Genomic DNA, 22233 nt, shown 5'->3' with positions numbered 1-22233 from the left:
GGGATGTGCTACACACCCTGAAGCAGAACAATAGAAGAACTAAAGGAGCCTACACCAGCCACATGGGGTGAATGGCAGGGACACCCTGGATGATTGTCAGATATCAGTCCGATACGTGCACATACTGCACAGAATAAATCCTTTTTTGATGAATAAACATTACTCATGACCAGGTTAAACCTCCTCAACAGAGGAACACCACAAAATAATTCACCAGTCTGCTCCTCAAACTAACCCTAATGGAACACATAAAGCTCAGTAGGAGTTGATGATCTAAGTAAAAGTTGAGATACTCCAGAAGCTGGCCGACATTGCTGCCTTGCAATATCACCAACGATAACAATATTGTATGCATCATTATCAATTGCACGAGACATCTCTATCATAAAGCAATTTAGTCCCTGAAGGAAGGAGGCACACTAAGGTCACACAGGTTAGTCATCTCAAATAAAGCCTGCAGAGGTTGAAAAAAAATTAAATTAATACTGAAAAACCATAAAGCGCTTTCCACACCGCTGATGACGTCAATAAAAACCCTCACACATAGTCGGACTCCAGGACATTCCATTTCTTTCATTTGTTATTATTTTGGCATTTTCTTGATACCATAAAGCACAAAGAGTCAAATCACACTCTTGCCAGGTTGATATTAAGCTAACATGCTAACAATATATATGTAATAATACAGCATCATATAAAACTTTAAATACCATGTAACTATTGAGCGGCTCTGAAGTTTCATCAGAAAATGACTTGTGCGTCTATTTGCCAGCTTGGTTTTCTTGACAGATTTTCCATGACAGGAGATCAAGATGTGGATTTAGATGAATACATACAGTGCAGGCGAGGAAGATGATGCACATTGTTCACTGTAATTGCTTTATCTCTAGGCATGATTTGAAAACCACCTTTACTAAGACAACAATGAGAAGAACAAAAACTGTGATATATTTTGTGACAACATAGATATATTTCCTACAGTGATACAGGTTGTTACTGGTTGTCATTTGAGCAATAAAGGAGCTAAGTGTTTTTCCGCTATAAAAATAAACAACAAAAGCCAAATAAATGGGTCTATAGTTGTGTTAAGAGAGAAAAGAAAGAAAAAAGAAAGAGTAAAAAACTGAACAGGGAGAAAAAATAGAATTAGGTTGACAATGATAAACCTATTATACTTAGATGCCAAGCCCAAAACAAGAGCATTTGCAAAATAAGCCTCAGACTAAAACTCATTAGGTCTAATTGTTGCACTGAGATTAATGCACGGGGATATTTTTGCCGACCACCATGCTAGTGAAGCACATAATCTTTGTCTGCATGCATAAATACGTCCTGCCAAGTCTAAATAATCCACTTCCAGCTTGCTCATGAATAGTTGCAGGGCGTGTGGTGGCAGAGCCAGCGACGTGATGCTTGACACTCAGAAGACTTCAGCCACAACATGTTTGAATGATGTTTTGTTTTTGAGTAACTGGAGATAAGAAAATGACTACAAAGAAAGCGCATGCCAGAGCTGTTATATAGCAGCCTGGAGCCAGTAATAAAAGGGTAGATGGCAATGTGCATCTCTCTCTCTTTCTTTCTCACACACACACACACACACACACGCACACACACTAATACCTTTGATAAATTCAGACGTAGACTGGTTCCCCCATATGTCATGCAAGGGGAGGAAGGGGGATTAATGTGTGTACACTGCGGTAGACTAGTTGAACTTGAAAGCCCCTACATGCTACTTTGGCTGTGTCCCAAGAGCCTAATGAAACGACAGAGTGATTAGCCCAGTTAGCTGGTTAGCTCAGACTATCAGAGCGTCCACGGTGACAGATGGGTTATCCCTGATTGACTGTATGGGAATGAAGCAGGGAGGAAGCCAGGATTAGGAATGAATGTTGGCATGTTTAGTGGGTTACGGCAGGCAACATAATGCAGGAATAGTCAACAGTATTACACCAGGAAAACAGTGCTAGACTGTAAGCACATGCATATTCCCTGTCAATGAGCATCTATTAATGCTGTTCATTAAACTCAATATGAGTGGGCAGCATCAGCTAAAACACAGTGCATGAATTCTCAGGCTGAACTCCTTTTCACTCTGCACGTATTCTTACAAAACAGCATAGCAAGTCATAATAGTAGGTGGCACCTCAGGCCATGCATAGATTTGATGAGCACTTGGTTGGTTTCCAAGTTGCGAGTGCACCAATGGGTCAAAAAAAGAGATGGCCCCAAGTTGAAATCTGCTTGCAGTAACTTTTAAATATTTATATTTTTGACCACTGTCTCACTGCAAGTACTACTTGTTGCACATTCTATAAAAACAGAGGCGCACTCAAACCACGGAATTGTTATTAACCCCTAGCAGATTCATTCGGTCGTTCAAAAAGCCGGTTAATAGAACCCGCAAAGAATGAAGAGAATCATGACACACTGCAAATAATTCATATTCGATCAGATGCAAAGGAATCCGTCCGCTTTAATTGAGGGTTTTTATGATTAAGGATGGAAAAATCAAACCTTAAGATATCACTTAGGTTTGGTTTATCACAACTGCGTCCAGCTTCTCCAGCCACACCCAGGCCTGATCTCTGGAACACAATTCAGGGACAAATGAGAGAGAAAGCGACTGAGATTGATCAGCCTGGAAGAGGTTAGAAAGCCATTTTGAAAACTCTGAGACTCTTCCCTCACTTGTGGGAACCTTCCTACACATGCCGGCAGACTGACAAAAGTTCCCTCAAGAGTGCAGTGATGACTCATCCATGTCACAAAAGACTCCACAACTACATTCAAGTCAAGTCGCACTTGAACACCGACTTTAACCGAGGTCAGTGTTCATCACTGCACCATAAGACAGGGATGAAATGGCCTGTGTGGCACACATCCCACCGCAGAACAAAAAGAATATTAACCATCCAATCATAGTTTTTTGCCAAAAATCATCTCAGGGTTTCCACCACATGTAAATGATCAAGGCACACTGCCACTGTTTCCAAAAAAAAAAAAATTGGCGGGAAAACTGCATTCTGATGATCCTTAAGACTTCTTTTGGGGCAATACTCTGTTGACCAACAAGACAAAAGTTCAACATTTTGAGAGGTATGTGTCCCACCGCATCTGGCGCTTGCGACAGAGAATGTCCGGCCATCTGCTCCTGACCTCAAGCTGAAACCAACTTGGGTTCAGTAGTGATCCAAAACACACATGCAAGTCCACCACTGAATACTGTGATCAAGGAAAACCATGACTTTGGATGGCCTAGTCCCAGCGCTGACCTGAGTCCAACTGAGATTGTGTGTCTTGTAACCTTAAAAATGTTGTTGGTGAATAAGAACAATTCTGCGAAGATGAGCATCAGACTTCCTCCACAGCGCTATGAAAGACTCACTCCAAGTTATTGCTAACACTGAAGCTACAGCTGAAACTGCTGAGTGTGGCCCAAGCAGTCATTAGGTTTAGGGGGCAATCGCTTTCACACAGTTTTTGTTATCAGCAATCGCTCACTATAATGACAGTGGACCAGAAGACGCTGTGCTAATCATGCAGTTGTTAGGTGTTGTCAAAGTACAGTGCAGCACGGGAGACACTGCAAGAGTCACAGATCTGCTTTTCACTGATGCTGCAGCCTTATTTTCCTTTATTTTACGCACTGTTTCTCCCTTTGTTGAAAACACACTGGGGAATAACTGGAAGACATAAATGCAACTTGATCCTAGCATCCTAAAAAATATAGTATCATCATATATGAGCATCCTTACTTCAGACAGATACGCATCACAATATCCACATCTCAGGCAGCAATAATGTTATTATTTTGAGCCTTCAAGAGAAACATGATTGTGAAAAGGCTTTGTGTGGCACTATTCTTCAGACACCTTTAACAAAACCCTTTCTGACCTGAGAAAAACACTCTTAAACACCACTTTGGTAGAACATGTCCCCTCACAGGTGTCTCCCATTCCAATGAAGGATGGTCAAACTACTCTTTCATTACCTGGCTTGGGACAAGCTACCAATCACAGCCTGCTCAACAGGTTTCAGTGGTTGAACATCAAACGCATTTCCAATAGAAATCAGTGCTTGTCAAAGCCATAACAGCATACTGTATGCTGCATGCATTGTTTAGCGTGTTGACTGTGGTAAATCAAAGACATGGAGCACAGCTTAATACAGTGTTCCTGTTTGATAGTAACCAGCTACTGGACATGAAGAGGTCATGATGAGGACAGCAGGACATGCTGTTTATCAGTCTATTCGCTGTACCTGCAAATATGTGTCCCTATTACAGTATAATGAACTGTACTAGCAGGTACATTATTAATCTTCACTTCTGAGACACACAGCTTTAATATCACATGCAATGCTGCAATATTAAAGCCTCTTACTGTTTTCTGCATTTCCGATGGTAAATCCACCTCCACTCAACAAGCTGTCTAACAAGAGCTAAGAACTCAGGGGATGGAAGAGTTTATATGAGTTAATGAACTTGTGTTGTCATTCTAGCAGACTGTGAGACTGCGCAACAGAGCCAGTGGATGCAATGATCAATGAAGAGACAATAACCTCAGAACACAGCAACCCGCTCATGTAACACACATTGTGTAGAAGAGGCGCTCAGAATTTTTTACATATACACAAGTCATAAAACTTGGATCGGGCCCCTTTGAGTACATGAAAGGTGTCATGGCAGTAACGACATCCAGCTGTGCGTAGGGGAAAAAAAAGAAAAGAGCTTTTCTGACTGAAAATCCCAAGGACAAAAAGTTTCAATATTCCAGAGAAAATAAACCATCCCTCATCTTAGGTTTGGGTTTTATTTATAGCACGTGGCATTTTAATGCTGTTGGAGTGCTAATGTTCTCTCTGCATATTCTCCCTCAGTCACTGGCCTTAATAATGCTGTATGCAGTGTGTGTGTGTGTGTGTGTGTGTGTGTGTGTGTGTGTGTGTGTGTGTGTGTGTGTGTGTGTGTGTGTGTGTGTGTGTGTGTGTGTGTGTGTGAGAGAGAGACAAGCTCCTTCTAGACAACAACAGCTCGTCATGTTTCAGTGAGCTGGAGCAAAACTGAAAGAGCATTTCTTAACTTCACAGCCAACATTGTTCTTACATTTCGGCAGCTTGCACATCCTGTCATTTGCCACGATGCTTCTGAAAATAGTGCTCTCTCTCATCACCTGACCTGAAATCAGATAGCAGGCTGGAGGAGATGAAGAGGGGCTGCTAAAACCTTACATGCTCACACAAATGAGCTGCAGTTCGTCGCTAAGAAGATTAGCTTCATTTTGAATCGACTTACTTTGAAATTATGCTGAATCTGATCCCCCCCTCAGAAGTACGCTGGTTCAAGAGTACCGTCCTCATGAAAGCACAAGAGAGGACAGAATCTGCTCTCCGACTTCTCACAGACATTACAACCATACCAAAGTCACTAATGGACAAGGATGGGGTTGTTTTGGGGCTTAAAAAATAAAATAAAATCAGCACAAGCCTAAATTTATCATTGTAAAGTGACTACTGATGCCATTAACATTACCATTTGGAAGAAAAAAAAAGAAATATTTTAATCCATGGCTACGCATTGCCAGCAAAAACAGCAATAAACTGTAAACTTTACTCGCGAGTGTTTCTGTGGCACATGGTGACTTAAGAGATGTGCAACAGCATGCCTCCACTCAACAACATTCTCACTATGTGAGAACAAATAATGGTGATATGAAGTTACTCCATTCCCTTGCATCAATAGGTTGATGAAGTGAAAACTGATGCTTTAAAGGGTGAATGAATATTTTAAAGCCTCACATTAAAAACAAATCTTGCAGTTTATCACATTATATCTGACAATATTTCCATATATTACAAGACTGCTTTCACGACTGATATTTTGCCTTTTACTACTGCTATACAAGAGTGGCAGCATAATATTCCCAGGCACAATGTGGACACAAACTTCACCAGAACAAAAGGCTTTACTGTAATCATACAGAAAATCTCTGGGGTGAAATACAGGCAGATGCAAAGGTCAAACTGTCTTCGCTCCAAAGGCAGGGGTTGATGTTTTGACATCAGGAAAAGGCCACCTCTTTTCCATACAAACCGATGCATAAAATAAGAGGAATATTTTAGTGCGGCGGTACAATACTTCAGGCCAGAAAATGGAATGGCACGACTAAATTTTAGATTTTGAACCAAGGAGATGAGTCAGTTGCTGGGATTTTATATTTGATGCGGCTGTATGTACATAATATCTGGTAAAGTTAACAAACAAAGCATCAAAGGTAAATGACTGAAAGTTAAACAATATCGACACAAAACTATATACACATTATAATCGTGAACAAATACAGCACATACTGTGTATACAACATAGCAAATGAATACCATTGCACTCGCTTACAATACTTATGGTTATCTACTGTGTCTACGAGCAAAGGCAAATAAGGTAGAGTTGTGAGTGAGACTGTAGTCCTAACTAAGTGAGAATACAGAAATAACTGTCAAAGCAAATGCAAAAAATGTGTAAATAAAAAAAGAATACAATAACAACAAAAACAACAATTATTATTATTATTCCTTTTTTATTTACATATTTTCGACAAAGTAATGTATGTTTTGTTCTCTACAACATTTACCTTTTTCTTATTCTGTCTTCATCAGGTAAAAGAATCTCAGCATTCAAACGAGACAAGATTTTTTTTTGGAATGTAATTACACAAAAGATAAATAGGATGAGGTACCAGCAGGAACAGTCTCGTAATAGCCTGCAATAAGCTTGAAAACATCAAAGCCTTTCTTGGTGAACGACAGTGATGCTGCTCTCTCAAAATAGGTCACATATTCTTAAATTTCTCCCAGCAACAATTGCAAGACTTAAAATATAGCATGATTGTATTAAATTATTAAATTAGACACATAATGCTCAATGAAAGGTTTCGATCATGAATCGAACAAACTTTTGCACATGCAAATAGATTGAAGGCTTGTTATCTCTCCATTTTCATGATATTAAGAACTGTCGGTGAAATGGAAGAAGTGTGAAGAAGGCTGAAGGAGGAAGCTGAAGGTGCTGGTTTATGGTGCACTGCAAGCTGTGAGTTGGAATTTGGATCTGCGAGTAAATTGGATTCTCCTTCAGTATCCGTTATGTTAGAAGTTAGAGACAATAACTTAATGAAACCGATCACACACAACTCAAACCAGCAACACTGGCAGCAGCAACAAATTTACACCAAAAACAGACTCCCAAAGTGGTTCATTCGGAAGGCAGTCACACACACTAAGTGCAGTGACTCAGAATCTGCTCTTTCAATACTCTCATCACAACTTTTCTTTTAATCTTTTCAGGGCTCTCAATAGTGGGAGCATGCATTTCCTTATGTACCCAACTTTTTGGCAAGCACCCAACTTTGTTGCAAGGTGCATCACTGCATCCAAACGATTGTGAGGAGGTCTGCTGATAGAAGTATTGTATATAACGTACTGCTTTTTTGTTTTATCAACCTATCCTCACTCCCATGGTGTGGGCGTTCCAGGCGGGGCGGCATGGAACCTCATGTGCAGCCGCATGGCATGGCAGGAGATGGAAAAAAAACAAGTTTTTCTTCAGTATAGCACCAGCCGCGAATGTGGATTGCATGTCGCGGAGCATCACACGCGATCACAGGAATATTTCAATTTATTCAGAAACCTGTGAGTTTATTAAGTAAGGAAAAGTGTTGGATGACGATGACAGCTCCAACGCACTGATTCGGGACCTCCGAAGGCTTCTTGCCACCTGCCGAACTTCGATTGCGCCTTTTTTGTCAGCAACTTTGCCAAGGTCAATATATTTCACGCCATGGGAGTGAGGATGGGTTGGTACTATTGATAAGTCACTGAACAACTTCAGTCACTCACACGCTAACATTCTCAACCTTCACCTCCCAGTCCTGTCTCAATCAGCCAATCACCACCCTTGTCACCACCTCTATAACAATACAAACACACACAATGAGTCAACAAAAGAGTGCCAAAAAATCAATAATAATGATATTAATAACAATACAGAAACAGAACCCCCACATTAACGGTGACCTTAAAAAAAGATCCATGGCAGATTCTTCAGATTAATCATAGCCATGCAGGCTGACAGCCGCCTACCCCTGACCTTTGGACTTTGTCAAAAACAGAGATGGACCCATTAGTCTGATGAATTGGGAAATATGGTGACTTTTGGTTCATATTTAGACATGAGGTTTAACAGTGGTGCATTCCTGTAAACTTAACCATATCAGAATGAAGGTAAACAGTAGTCTGCATCAGCATCAGTGTCCTCTTTGTTTAGTATTCAAATCTGGTTATTTTTACATCCATGTGAAATCACCTCTAATAGTTTGGTACTCACTCGCTTTGTTGCACTTCAGTCGGGAGAGAAGCTTGTGAGCCAGCAGAAGATCTCCACTTTTCACTGCTGCCAACAGCTCCTGCTCCTTTCCCATGATGATACCTAAGCAAGTGGTCCGGACTCCCCCTTTCTGTACGCTTTGTTCAGTTGGTCTCTTGCATGGAACTAAGTATCAGCTGCTTTCTTACGGCAGCTTAAAAAATAAAAATCACATCATCTACTTCCGAGGCTTGAGTTTTGGTCCATGTTCTCTGAAGGGTTCAGTCTGCGGTTGGGTTTGAAGTTTGGCAAGTACCTGTCTTCATCAGCCTGGTGCCCTCAATGTTGAATTCCATTTTTAGTAATTTGCTGCAAAAAAAGACAGAGAAAGGTTTAGCCACAAAAGAAGTTGTTTCACAGTGCAGCCAATATGAATGATTAGTTGACAGGTTGTACTGTGACAATAAAAAAAAAAAACAATAAAAAAACTCCATGAGCAAGCGACAGCTTGTGGTTCTCCAGAGGTTGGATGATAACAGTACTGCTCTTACAAGAGTAACGGTTGCTATAAGTGAGTTGCCAAAGCGCACAATTAAACCTCAGATTTAAGGTAATGTGTTGTCTGAATCAGTTGGTTCAAACTAGATCACCGTCACAAGAAGCACTTCCTAAATCACAAGCAAACCTTGTTCCACTTCTGCCCTAGTTGGAACTGTTGGCCAAACACATCCTGGCACCCTTGGTAATCTTGCATGCATGCGCAGAGGCAGATGCCAGGGTGTATCTCTGCACTGACACCAGATCTTGGAACATGTCCGGCACTGTGCCAGACAGCCAGCAAGTGTACAGCACTGATCTGCCCCACACCAGCATGAGACACAAACAGCATAGAACATGTTGGTCAAGTGGAACCTTCATCAGACACAGTAAATGACGAGAACGATCACGTTTAAAACACACATGCAGATCCCAGTGTGCCGCTGTGTGTGCGCCGCTAAACCTTCCAGTTTAAAGTGAGATCAATGGTGTCCACTCAAGTGTCCATGTAGTTCCTATGGTTAAACTATCAGGAGTTGCTGAGGTCATGCATCTACAGTAGAGTATAAAATGACATTCCAAACTGAAAACCACCTGCTGTTAAAATGTTGCCAGGCCATCACAAACTTATGAGATGAACTCCATACAAATGAGTGCTTCAAAAGTAAAATGGTTGGGTATGTAGCATCTTGGCTTGACACTTCCATTTTGACCAAGTTAGTCATGTGATCAGCCCATACACAAATGACAGCATTTTCTGTTAAACGCGCTTCATTTGTGTCTAAGAGGAAAGGGAATCCTGTCTCCCAAAAATCAGTGCACATTTTTCAAATATACATGCCACCATGTTTCAACTATATATCTATTAAAGCTGTACTCAGTGTTATATAGGTACATTTCAATTAACCAGTGGCTCACTCTAGCGGAAGAGCACAGCACTGGGCTGGCAAACGTGATAAACAAACTCTAAATTATTTCATAACATTGGTAATCGGTAAGACAATATGATACAGAAATGATTTAAGAGTAGTACAGTGATGTAGACATTGGATTTGTGAATCCATAAATCCATTTCTCCTCGTGGCAGGCTGGTGCAGTTCACACAACAATTATAGTCATTAAGCAAATGACCAACTGGCCAATTACAGATTCTTTTCTTCTTTTTGCTTTCCCAGCAAAACTATTTTTGACTGCTTTGATGAGTGAAGACACTGACCTTCAGACACTGAGCCTTTTAATGAGCAGAAAGTGACACACTAAGGTGCTCTCAATTGACAAGTCATTTTCAGCAGACATCATCTCGGCTTCTTCCTGGTAATGAGCTCCTGAGCGCTAGCTAGCGCTTGCTGCAGTTGGAGCAGCGAGACAAGTTTAGCGGTAGGTGATGAAAAAGTGCTTCATCCAGCCCACCATCTGTGAATACACAACGGTTGTTGATGTTTTATGAAGAGCGCACTATGAACATACGTCTCGTGGTTTGCTGCACTTTGTCGAGCGTCGGAGCAAATAATAACAAGGCTTCAAAAGTAACAGTGATACACATGAAAACCTCACATGGTGCAAACAAAGCTAAATTTGATCTCAGATGACAACGTTTTTAGAATAGACTGCTAGAATACCTGTATGTTGACACACCAATAAACATTGTACCATGTCACAGGTGTCACCATGGCTTCACTTGTTTTAACCACTTTGTCATCTGACCACTGTTTATATTTCATGAAATGGGCCAGTAGACTTTAAAACATAAAGAATAAGAATCGAATTCCACATGAATCCATTCAAACATGACAGCTTTGGCTCTCATTGAAGATTAAATAAGCTGAGGGTGATATGAAAAAATGTCTAGCACAATACTATATATTGCTCAGTTCAGAACATCGTGAACATGTAGAGGAATCTCTTGCCGAATTGATGTGTTATGCTGAGAAGACAAGGTGTGTGCATGTACAGCGAATCCCAACCCGCCCCTGTCGCGATTTGTTCTTGACTTTCAGGTGACTCAGATGGAAGATTACAGGCATAAATAACATGTAAAGAATAAACGTGTGGACTCAGCTTTGACGAGGTTCGATCGGAGCAGACAAGTTAGCAGAAGTCACATTACTGTGAAGTTCAATTGACATTGCATCATTAAAAACAAACACAACGTGTGTTGTGTTGCTCACAAAAGCAGTTCTCATTTGTTTTTTCTCACAAGCAACTTTCCTTTTTAGTTTCATGCGGAACCGTGTTCATTGATACACCAATGCAGTTCACTCAGAATACTGAGCCAGATTGCCTCCAAATCCACTGCCACTTGTCTCACACGCCAAGTTGACAACTGTCAGGACGAGTCCCCCGAACTAAGCCGAAGACACTCACGCTGCCGAGCGCACGGACATTGAACTCGTGTGTTCCGAAAAAGTTCTGTCTACGTGGACTAGTCGAAACGAGAAGGTCGGTCTCACCTGTGGACGATGAAATGTAGATAGGCAGCGTCGCTGTCAGCTGAGCCAAGGAGCTCGAGCAGCTCGCACTTGGGATGCAAAGTTCCGTATGTCCCTGGTTACTTCCGGCTCCCGCTTTCAAAGTAAGAAACACGCCGGAACAGCCTCAGAGGTGTTTTGCTTGAAATGTGTTACGTAAATCAAATGATTTTGTTATAACTGTAAGAGAATGCGTCTTTTAAAATGCTTTTTAGTACGATGCTTTATTTTCAAGTAAGTCTTGCCTCTGAATTACTCATTGGGAATTTTGTTTGGTTGTTAGTTTTTAACAAACCCGTTTTATTGAGATGTTTTGGATGTAAATTTTAATATGTCGTTTGGTTCAAATTCAAAGCGGCATTGTGCTGGACTGACGAACAAAGAAATAACTGTCACTTTTTTTTATTTGAGGAAACACTGGGAGTGATTTTTTTAATCTCGTATCGCTCTCTCGTTTGACTCATTTTACAATAACACGACGCTTTTGGTGTTTTGCTTTGTTCCATTATTAAGCGTGTTGTTGTTCTCTTTCATCGTGCTCAGTGGTGATACTTTGATTTTTCCCCACCAGCTGAAATCAATGACGATTTCACTGGCTCATCTCATCCGCTGTCCCGTAACGATCCGAGAAGAGTCTTGGACGACATCTGCTGGACAGATGCTGTTCCTACAGTATTTTACAGAAAGCTATCAATAAAGTCTGTGCTGTTCTCACAAGGCGGAATAATGAATTAAACATTCTTCAATCAACATTGCGGGTGCAAATAATTATTTTGTAGAGATAGCACTCACTTTCTTACATGTAGAAGTTATTGGAAAAAATAGGAAGGGAAATGAATCTATTCAACATAAACCTGTGATAAAAAAAAAATACATGGTCAACAAAAGCAGAAGAGTAGAAAAAGCTAGTTTGTTGGGTGTAGAGAGTAAATGTGAAGTCTAAAAACATCATTGTTCCTTCCACAAATTACAACCACCAACCAGCTTGTCCTGCTTGTACGGACCAACTGTTGAACCTAGAACATCATTTGTGTCAAGCAGTGAAGTGAACCGGAGAGAAAAAGAACTCCAGCATGTGCTGGTGGAGAATGAGGTGTAGATTTATGGTTAATCTGATTCAGCCTCCCAGTTAAGTTGCAGCGCTCCATCACTGATGTCTGCCCACATAGATACTGTAGTTCCAGGCACTGTTTATTGACTTCCACAGAGTGTAATATCGAGTGTTGTGTTTGTTTCACTTTGAGCAGAGCGCCCCATTCAATTACACCATCCACAGATAGTCGTGTCCTGATAAAGCTTCGCTAACAAACATAGATAGAGCTGCAAGCTTAGTGTAAAATCTTTGCTTGTTCTGTTTTAGCCATTTATTTCCACACAAAAAGGAAGTTATTGAAGTATGGTTGAAGAAGAGAACAAAGACACAAATAGATCAAAGAAATAGATGTGGTTTTATTTATTAGACCATTGAGCCCCATCATCATAGCTGTGCCCCTCCAACTCCCCATTCATTGTCAGTGTCATTCACTGGCCTAGTGAGAGCAGATGACACTGTGCAAAGAGGACAACTTGACAACTGTGAGGTGTGAGTATGATTTCCAGGCTCTATTCACCCTTACACTTGAGCGTAGGCTTGAAACTTGACCACACATCTTTCCTTACTCCCGCAATTCAAATGTGACGCTGCATACCAATCCGGCACCCACGACAAGAAGTGACTTCACCAGTATATGACAAGTCAGGGCTGCCATACCTGTGATCATTTACCCAAGTTGTATGATCTTGAAAATGTATTTCATTAATGAAATGCCATATAAAATGCAAGCAGTGACAGAGCGCTTGATCTGCCAGTGGCACGCACACACCTGGGACTGCCTCAACAATGAACAACACCTGCTTATACTGTATGATGTACTATTCCACTGCTGTGTGTCAGATCCTCTTAGGTCCAATGCAGGTAACTCTGTGTTTCCACCATGAGCAAATTTTGGTTGCTCTTTGTTATTTACTTTTTTATCTCCCTTTTTTGACCAATACGGTACTTTCTGTTTTCTCTGACCTTGTGTATTTTGTGTTTATGAACTGCTTCTCCACAAGTGTGACCTCCATGTGATTGTGTTCTGATTCTTGTTTGATCTGTTTCTTCCTGGTTCGGTTCGTCCCTCTGTCGTCCCCTGTATAATTTCATAAATTCACTTGTGTTCTTGTTGTTGAGTGTCTTTCCTACTGTTTACCACTGGCATGTTCTCTCCACAAACATGCTCTTCTCCAGCTGTTTTGTTGATTATTTTGGACAAAACAAACAAACCTTTTTATGCAGTACACAGCCACACACACACCCAGCTTCATGGACTTGGTAAAATGTCATAGCCATTTTTTATCCATTATTGATGTGAATGTATTTCAATTTTATTTTGTATACGTTATGCCATTTGTGTAACTTGAATGACAACTTCTTGTTACATTGCATACAATTCAGTCAATATTTTTTCTTACAAGATACAGAGATTGAAAAGAAGCAGAGTGAAGGTCAGTTCTAACTTCAGCCACTTATTCCCACTTTCCCTATTTTGTGTTTGTGTTGTTAGGTCCTTTTTGGGTTGATACCCTACTATGGATCTTTATAGTCTGTGTGTGAGATACATTTCCTTGAACATCTCCGTGGTTACATTGTTAATTCCATTTGAATGGGTTCCACATTGTCACTCCCATGCAGTTTCAAAGTACATTGGTGTCAGTGTGGTTCTGGAAGTTCCCTCTAACTACAGCACTAGTTATCCTGCTGCTAATTACTGTCTAATGTTGAACAAACTGAACTTGACTTGGACTTAATATTGGGAAAAACTGCTTCAAGAAAGATCAAATTTAATGGGGCACCACTAGATTAACCAACAGGAGCTTAAAAACAATCGTTTGAAAGCATTTCTTCTTTTGCTATAACAGGACTTTGTTGATTTCCTGTGTGAGAAAAGAAGAAAACATTCCACTTCCACTTACAGTGATTCCTCTTCCCGACCTCCATTCACCACGATAAAAGCTCTTTTTAATAAAACATGAGGCGATTATTAATACCAGATTGCAATCTGTTGCAAGCTAAAAGCAGATCCCGCTCTAAAACCACTCAGTAATATAAAAAGTGAAATCAGCTCCAAAGGTGAATTGGACTTTACAAACCAGCGGATTCTCTTCCTCTCAATTTAACATTGGGTTCACTTCATCGTGGATCAGGGTTGCAGCCGACTGAGCAAAGTATACAACTGACAGACTTTACTCTATAGAGCTCATTCATATTTCAGTGACATTACAATTCCATTTTAAAATCTTGCAAGTCGACCTGCAATATTCATGTTTGACTCAGATGAGGTTTGGAACATGGTGGTGATGGACGCGCTTGAGTTCTACAAGGAGCAGTTCATACACAGAGCTATCGTCTCCTGGGTGGTCCAATGGTTTCAATGATGCATCTTTGTAGATGTATGATGTGAGCTGGTGGCGAACGGTGCTATAGGTCCCAGCACTCGCTGCAACCCTGAACAGGACTAAGCAGCAGTTAAATGAAGATGTACGAATCCTGTTGCCAGGTTACATCATCACCTTTTTTTCTCAAGAGCAAAAGACGAGTCACACATATTCAACATGTTTATCCAATTTTTCTTGTTCTTTTGAGGGCTCCTTTAAGCTATCAGCTTTATTTGTCCTTGACAAGATGATCAGAAGGTCATGTTGGCCATGCATGCGTCTCCAGCTACGGGGTCTCCTGGATCTTCAAATGTAGTCCCCTCCTCAAGTGGAGTGATGCCGTTTTTGGAAGGGAAAACTTCAATTGTTCTCTAGACAAAAAAAGATCTATTGTGATTTGATGAACTTCACAGCATGCATGAGTGTGTGCTACATCTGACCTCCATGCCAATCGACACCTGTTCTCTGGACGTGGAGAAGAGCGTCTGATAGAGCCGATACTTATGAAAGAAACTATTAACACAGAAACCAAAGGGTGATTTTAACAACATCGCGAAACACGAGATTAGATGGCCTTTTATTATTTTTCTATATTTTTACGATGTGATTCTAGGCACAATTATTTTTGTTACGTGCACAAAAAAGGGTCATGAAAAAGGACAGCACAAAAGATCAACAGGTATAATAATAATAATTGATGTCCTTAGTTTTGCCAAAGAGAACATTTTAATCTTGTGTCAAAATAATAATTATGAAGGTCTACACATCAGGCTGTGCTTGTACCAAAAATATGCCCTCTTTATTGGTACGGTATCTACTTTTCTAGAGTATAGGTTTTAGCATGATCAAATCAAATATTTCCAACACATTATCTGGAATGAGCAGTAGAATGTACACGCTAGCATTCTACCTTTTGAATCCCTGTCGCTTGCAGTCATACTGTCAGCTTCATAATGAATTAAACAGAACCATACGTTTGTCCATCTACTCAGTACATTCATGGTCCATTAAATATTGCATGCAAGAGTCAACTGATGTCTTTTACATGAGCGAAAACAAGGCATTCGAACGCCACTGACCTTTCTTTGACGTATATAACAAATGCCGCTGATTCTTGTTTTCCCAGAAGTGGGGTTGCTCCTTCCGCAGACTGTGAGCAGTAGCAGGCAGGCGCGAGCGCTTTGACAAACTCCATCATGTTATCCACAATGTCCATCTGCTTCTCTAGATAAGGAAACACACAGTTTGCAGCGGTACTAGTGAACAACTGAATGGATCAGGTTAGTTACATGCAGAGGAAAGCTGCAGACTAATTGTGGTCTGGCAGCAATTACACAACACAGTGTACTTACACCATTACATATAAAGTTACCGTTTTTTTCGATATATATTGCTATTTGTACAAAATTCGTCAATGTGTTTTTCTTGTACATGGGTGGGAGTCACTGCAATACAAACACAACTGACTGTCAAAAATTGCACAGTGCCGTAAAGTGGTCTTGGTTTTGTGGTATCGGGGGCCATTTTATGAGTATGCGTACTCAAGCTCGGTATCGGACCAATACCCGGTGTAGGTATCGGTGCATCCCTAGTGACAATGATGATAGTACTTTAGGAACTAAACTTGTATGTTTAGAACAATGATGACCTTGACCGTGTACAAATGTGATGTTTAGGACCAACCACTGCTTTTAGAAAGTGCAAGAGCCAAAACAATAAATGTGAATGATGGAGCAAGATTGCAGAATTATTGTCCTTTGTTCAAAAGAGAAAGAAAGGAGTATTTTCTGCTCACCCTTGATGTTTTCCAGCAGCATGTGCAGAACCGCTAACGTGAAGGAGATCTGTGTGACGCTGAAGCTCTTGGATTTGGCCCACCAGAACACACAGACGTACTCATCCAGCAGCACTGACTCCTTTATCTCTGTGTCTTGATGTTGGAAACTCAGAAGCTCCTTCAGCTCCCTGCGGATGACAAATAAGTTGAAATACAGTAGTACATGTACATGATACACCGTCTCCATTAATAAAACACATGCATTCATGTAAATATACGTTACTCAAACCTATAGAAAAAACATTTAACCACCCCACAATTGCTCTCAATCATAGGATAGCAACACTGTGAATCATTTTCAACACTGCAAAATTACCTTTTAGCAAGATCACTGGAAAAGGTCGTGCATTTCCTTAGCACTAATGGCACTATGATCGGGCATCTACAACCCAAAGCTGCTTGGAGTCTACTGTACAAGGCACCAAGAAGATGTTTAATGAAAACATTTCATTTCTCATAGCTTTGGTATTTGCAATGTGTAATGTTGGATTGTAGACCTCTGATCCATCCAAGGCTAAACCTTGAGAATAAGGAAGGCTGATGATTAAAAAGCACCAAAAAAACATGCTCTTCACAGAGTGATCAGGTTCACATTGAGCACGCAATACACTTGAGAGGGTCTGGATGTGCATTAGAGAGTGTTCCGCTTCCAGCAACATCCTGCAGAATAATATGATTTGGCAATGAGTCGAAGAGTGTGAGAAGGCCTATCCTTAGGTCGGAGGCAGAGGGCTCCAGCTTGGCCAAAGACTGCTGTTAGGTGCCACAATGAGGTTCACACTGATGTGTCAGGTCTGGCGTGGTGAAAGTTATTGATGCCATGGACTGGCCTGTTCCCCAAACCTCAATCCAGTCGGGAACCTTGGGGTCATCATGTATTGTTCCATCCACCACTGTGTGCCACAGATTGTCCTGGAGCTGACTGATGACCTGACCTGAGGGGGGCCCTCTGGAGACCGCTCTTTCTCTCCTCAGAGCAAGTCCAGATGTTAGGACTGAGTGGAGGATTCCATGCAGGCACACACACAGGTTTGTCACACTATCTTCGTGGGGAACACTCATTGCCACAATACTTCCCCCAGCCTCTCACCCTAAACCTAACAATCCAAAACAAATGGCTAAAACTTAACTAGGACTCTTAACCAAACTTAAACCAAATTATAATGACCTTGTTATTTTGAAGATTTCATCCTCAAATTGAGGCTTGTGTGTCATTCCGGCCGGGCCAAGCCCGAATGAACGACATGGGCCGTCCCTCCTGCGGACCCACCACCCACAGAGGGAGTCATAGGGGTCGGGTGCAAAGAGAACTAGGTGGCTGTCGAGGTCGGGGGACCCGACGACCTGGTTCGTGTGGACATTCTCTGGCTCTTGGAACATGGAATGTCACTTCGCTGGGGGGGAAAGAGCCTGAGCTTGTGCAGGAGGTTGAGAGGTACCGGCTAGATATTGTCGGTCTCTCCTCCACGCACAGCTTGGGCTCAGGAACCCAGCTCCTCGAGAAAGGCTGGACCCTCTACTTTTCTGGAGTTGTCCGTGGGGAGAGGCGGCGGGCTGGCGTAGGCTTGCTCATAGCCCCGCAGCTCTGCAGCTTCGTGTTGGGGTTTACCCCGGTGAACGAGAGGGTCGCGTCCCTACGCCTACGGGTTGGGGACAGGTGTCTCACGGCGGTCGCGGCTTATGGGCCGAACAGCAGTGCAGACTACCCGGCTTTCTTGGAGTCACTGGGAGGGGTACTCGATAGTGCCCCAAACGGGGACTCCATTGTTCTACTGGGAGACTTCAACGGCCACGTAGGCAATGACAGCAAGACTTGGAGGGGCGTGATTGGGAAGAACGGCCTATCTGATCTGAACCTGAGCGGTGTTCCACTACTGGATTTCTGTGCCACCCACAGTTTGTCCATAACGAACATCATGTTTGAGCACAAGGGTGTCCATAAGTGCTCATGGCACCAGAACACCCTTGGCCGGAGGTCTATGATAGACTTTGTGATCGTGTCATCTGACCTTCGGCCACGTGTCTCGGACACTCGGGTGAAAAGAGGGGCAGAGCTGTCAACCGATCACCACCTGGTGGTGAGTGTGATCCGCTGGCAGGGGAGGAAGCCGGTCAGACCGGGCAGGCCCAAACGTATTATGAGGGTCTGCTGGGAACGCCTGGCGGAACCCACTGTCAGTGGGGTCTTTAACTCCCACCTCCGGGAGAGTTTCTCCCAGATCCCGAGGGAGGTAGGTGACATGGAGTCTGAGTGGTCCATGTTCTCCTCCTCCATTGTCAGTGCGGCTGCACGTAGTTGCGGTCGTAAGGTCTCCGGTGCCTGTTGTGGCGGCAATCCCCGAACCCGGTGGTGGACACCGAAAGTAAGGGATGCCGTCAGGCTGAAGAAGGAGTCCTATCGGGTCTTGATGGCCTGTGGGACTCCTGAGGCAGCAGACCTGTACCGGCAGGCCAAGCGTGCCGCTTCCCGTGCAGTCTTGGAGGCAAAAACTCGGGTCTGGGAGGAGTTCGGAGAGGCCATGGAGGAGGACTATTGGTCAGCCTCGAAGAAATTCAGGCAAACCGTCGCCTCAGAAGGGGGAAGCAGTGCCTCACCAGTACTGTTTACAGTGCGGGGGGGAGACTGCTGACCTCGACTGGTGATGTTGTCGGGCGGTGGAAAGAATACTTCGAGGGTCTCCTCAATCCCGCCACGTCTTCCATTCAGGAAGCGGGGACTGAGGACTCAGACGACTCTCTCATCACTCGGGCCGAAGTCACCAAGGTTGTTCGTAAGCTCCTCGGTGGTAGGGCCCCGGGGGCGGACGAGATCCGTCCTGAGTATCTGAAATCCCTGGATGTAGGGCTGTCGTGGCTGACACGTCTCTGCAACATCACGTGGCAGTCGAGGACAGTGCCTCTGGATTGGCAGACCGGGGTGGTGGTCCCCCACCGGAGGGTGTGTTCCAACCACAGGGGGATCACACTCCTCAGCCTCCCTGGAAAGGTCTATTCCAGGGTACTAGAGAGGAGACTTCGGCCAGTAGTCGAACCTCAAATCCAGGAGGAACAGTGTGGTTTTCGTCCTGGTCGTGGAACACTGGACCAGCTCTATACCCTCCATCGGGTGCTCGAGGGTTCATGGGAGTTCGCCCAACCAGTCCACATGTGCTTTGTGGATTTGGAGAAAGCGTTCGACCGTGTCCCTCGCGATGTCCTGTGGGGGGTGCTCCGGGAATCTGGGCTACAGGGCCCTCTGCTAGGGGCTGTCCGCTCCTTGTATGACTGGAGCAGGAGCATGGTTCACATCGCCGGCAGTAAATCAGACCTGTTCCCGGTGCATGTTGGCCTCCGCCAGGGCTGCCCTTTGTCACCGGTTCTGTTCATCACTTTTATGGACAGAATTTCTAGGCGTAGCCAGGAGTCAGAGGGGATCCGGTTCGGGAACCACAGAATTTCAGTTTGGGCTTCCCTGCTCCGAATGCTGCCTCCGCGACCCGACCCAGGATAAGCGGTAGAAGAAGGTGAAGGTGAAGGTCGAAATCCAGTCCTCTATCAGTAATTAATATTGGCACCACATGATCATTCTTGTACTATGTTCTCAACACATCCCACTATGAAACCAAAACGCGTCATTGCTTTAGTTTGTCATGTTGGACTTACCTCACATATTGCTTGAACTTGCCTTCATTAATTCTAACAATGTAAGAATCTTAACAACGTCATTTTGCATTGACATGCATCTTTGCGTGTTAAAATATTTTCTGGACTTTCTCAAGAAGTTCTTGCAAAAGTTATGCAGAGAGATGGAGTCTCTTGGCAGATTGTATATGCATAGGAAATAAATTACATGAACACAATAAATAAATACTTGTCCCTCTCCGAATTTCCAACTGTTCGACATCATGATAATTTGATGTTTGATTTCCTTTTATTTTATTTATTTTTTATTGTACTTGACAATATTTGGACAACGTGCATGAGAGGTTTTGCAAAAACTAGAAACTACCGCCAGATGATGCTGTTCACATCAGCTAACGTGGTCAACAAATGTTGAAGTTCAGCTGAACACTTGCCAAGAGAGTTGACACTTACGCCTCGACTTCCGCCGCTGTTTTATCCAGCAGTTCCTGTATCTTCTGGTGTGAGACTGCGTCCCACTGTAGGTAAACGATCACTTCTTCTGCTTCCTGTCAGCAGAGAAAGAAGTAAAATCTGACGCGCGAACGCACATCAAAACACCATATTGAAAAGACGTAATTACCTTCTTTAATTTTTGCAAGTCTTTCTTTTCACGACGTCTTCCAGCCATGTTGACGCTTTAGCCGTTGCCCTGGCAACAGTTTCACGCTCGCGCCTGTGGAAACTGCAGGTTGAGCGCATTTCGCTTTCAATTTTATCTGCCAGAAACCACTATGAAAGCATTTTTAACGTTCAATTCCTTTGAAAGAACATTAAAATGGTGAGATCTTCTGCGTCGTGGTAAAATGAGATATTTTATACTGTGAACTGGCAGTTGCACTTGTGAGTCTCTAAGGGCAATTAGGCACAGAATTCAGACAGAACAACTGACCTGGACTCCCTGTTCCACACAATCAATTCATCTTCAACTGCTTGTTCTGTCAAGCCAGGGTCACACAGGTGCAGGAGCCAATCCCAGCTGACGCCTGACAAGCAGTGAGGGGGGCCAGTGGTAGTGTGTCTTTCACAGAGGCAGCGACCGCTCACACATCAACGCCCTATACAGGTGACATGCTCTTTAAGTCCTTGGTTTAACTGGACGCTTCATTTGTTCTGTGAGAGTTTGTTAGTGAGAGGGAAACAGAACAACGCAAATTCCCCAGAAATGTCATCTTCATATATAATGAACCACCACAGTCTTCTACCACACACAATACGAGCAGGAATAAGTGAATGCAATTATCCAGTTCTCTTAACAAATACAGCTTGACACACTTGACAGTAACTGGGTTTCGTTTATGCCACTGACATACTTTTTTTTTTACCAAATTAAAGTTTTAAACAAGACGCTTTACCGTCAATCTGCATATTACATTTTCCAGCTGTGGCCATGTCACAAAGATTCACCAAAACACTGCACACTGCTTTGTTCTGCCTTCCTGACCCTCTGTGTTCATGTCAGTGGAAGAGAAAGCTGTTGTTTGGCCGTTCAACCCAGGGCCTCAGAAGTTTACAGCCAAGTAATGAACTCGAATGTAAAGCCGTCTTTATTCATGCGCTCTTTATATCTTACTTCATCACTTTGCACTGGATGTTTTCCCTTTGATGTTACATCATATCAGGTTATAAAGTATGATCCCTTCATCATGCCATTATCGGTGGCATTACAAGATCAAGTTTTGTCACCATAGCAGTATGTAAAATGTTTCCGTCCGTAGTTGTCTTTCCACTTGATTGACTTCACATGTAATGCAAAAAGATCTAAATTTCTAGGGCCATGTTTTCGTAATCACAATAAATCTGTACATTTTTTATTTGGAGAGTTTTGAAATATTTTGAGAGTTACATTTTCCTTGTCAATTATTATTATTATTATTATTATTAGTTTTTATTTTTCTTATCTTTTATGTGTT

The 22233-nt window shown here is 42.6% G+C and overlaps 2 protein-coding genes across 14 annotated transcripts in view; both read right to left on the bottom strand.

Moving 5' to 3' along the window:
- Window positions 1–11451, bottom strand: part of LOC128759203 (caskin-2-like) — a 39678-nt gene extending 28227 nt beyond the window's left edge. For 2 of the 3 annotated variants that reach the window (XM_053865983.1, XM_053865985.1), the window contains exons 1-2: window positions 11350–11451; window positions 8384–8731 (exon numbers count right to left, since the gene is read on the bottom strand). In XM_053865983.1, the coding sequence (XP_053721958.1) occupies window positions 8384–8477 (94 nt within the window). In that variant the 5' untranslated portion in view covers window positions 8478–8731; window positions 11350–11451. Of the gene's footprint in view, window positions 1–8383; window positions 8732–10115; window positions 10313–11349 lie in introns of all 3 variants that reach the window. The other variant, XM_053865984.1, reaches the window with a different exon arrangement.
- Window positions 11452–13812: 2361 nt separating this feature from the next.
- On the bottom strand, window positions 13813–21868 carry cabcoco1 (ciliary associated calcium binding coiled-coil 1). 11 transcript variants are annotated; one of them, XM_053865636.1, is made up of 8 exons: window positions 21676–21868; window positions 21213–21299; window positions 20904–20996; window positions 20735–20829; window positions 16619–16788; window positions 15903–16047; window positions 15264–15336; window positions 13813–15194 (listed from the first exon to the last, which is right to left on the bottom strand). In XM_053865636.1, the coding sequence occupies exons 3-8, from the start codon at window positions 20949–20951 to the stop codon at window positions 15075–15077; spliced, it is 651 nt and encodes a 216-aa protein (XP_053721611.1). In that variant the 5' UTR covers window positions 20952–20996; window positions 21213–21299; window positions 21676–21868; the 3' UTR covers window positions 13813–15074. The 11 variants fall into 11 exon arrangements, with proteins under 11 accessions (XP_053721611.1, XP_053721605.1, XP_053721603.1 ...); XM_053865630.1 differs by having other exon boundaries at window positions 20904–21005; window positions 21213–21433; window positions 21676–21867; XM_053865628.1 differs by having other exon boundaries at window positions 20904–21005; window positions 21213–21378; window positions 21676–21867.
- Between the last annotated feature and the right edge of the window lie 365 nt (window positions 21869–22233).

Source organism: Synchiropus splendidus, chromosome 5 (genome assembly GCF_027744825.2).
Source record: "Synchiropus splendidus isolate RoL2022-P1 chromosome 5, RoL_Sspl_1.0, whole genome shotgun sequence".
NCBI lineage: Eukaryota > Metazoa > Chordata > Actinopteri > Syngnathiformes > Callionymidae > Synchiropus > Synchiropus splendidus.
Note: the sequence above shows the minus strand (reverse complement) of the source record. Positions and strands in the feature narration are given on the sequence as shown.

Coding starts and splice junctions, on each gene's coding strand:
- cabcoco1 (XM_053865636.1), bottom strand. CDS start 20,951: ATGGCTGGAAGACGTCGTGAAAAGAAAGACTTGCAAAAATTAAAGAAG. Junction 16,048..16,618: donor GCTGCTGGAAAACATCAAGG/GTGAGCAGAAAA, acceptor TTCCTTATCTAG/AGAAGCAGATGGACATTGTG. Junction 15,337..15,902: donor GTTATATACGTCAAAGAAAG/GTCAGTGGCGTT, acceptor CTGTGTTAATAG/TTTCTTTCATAAGTATCGGC.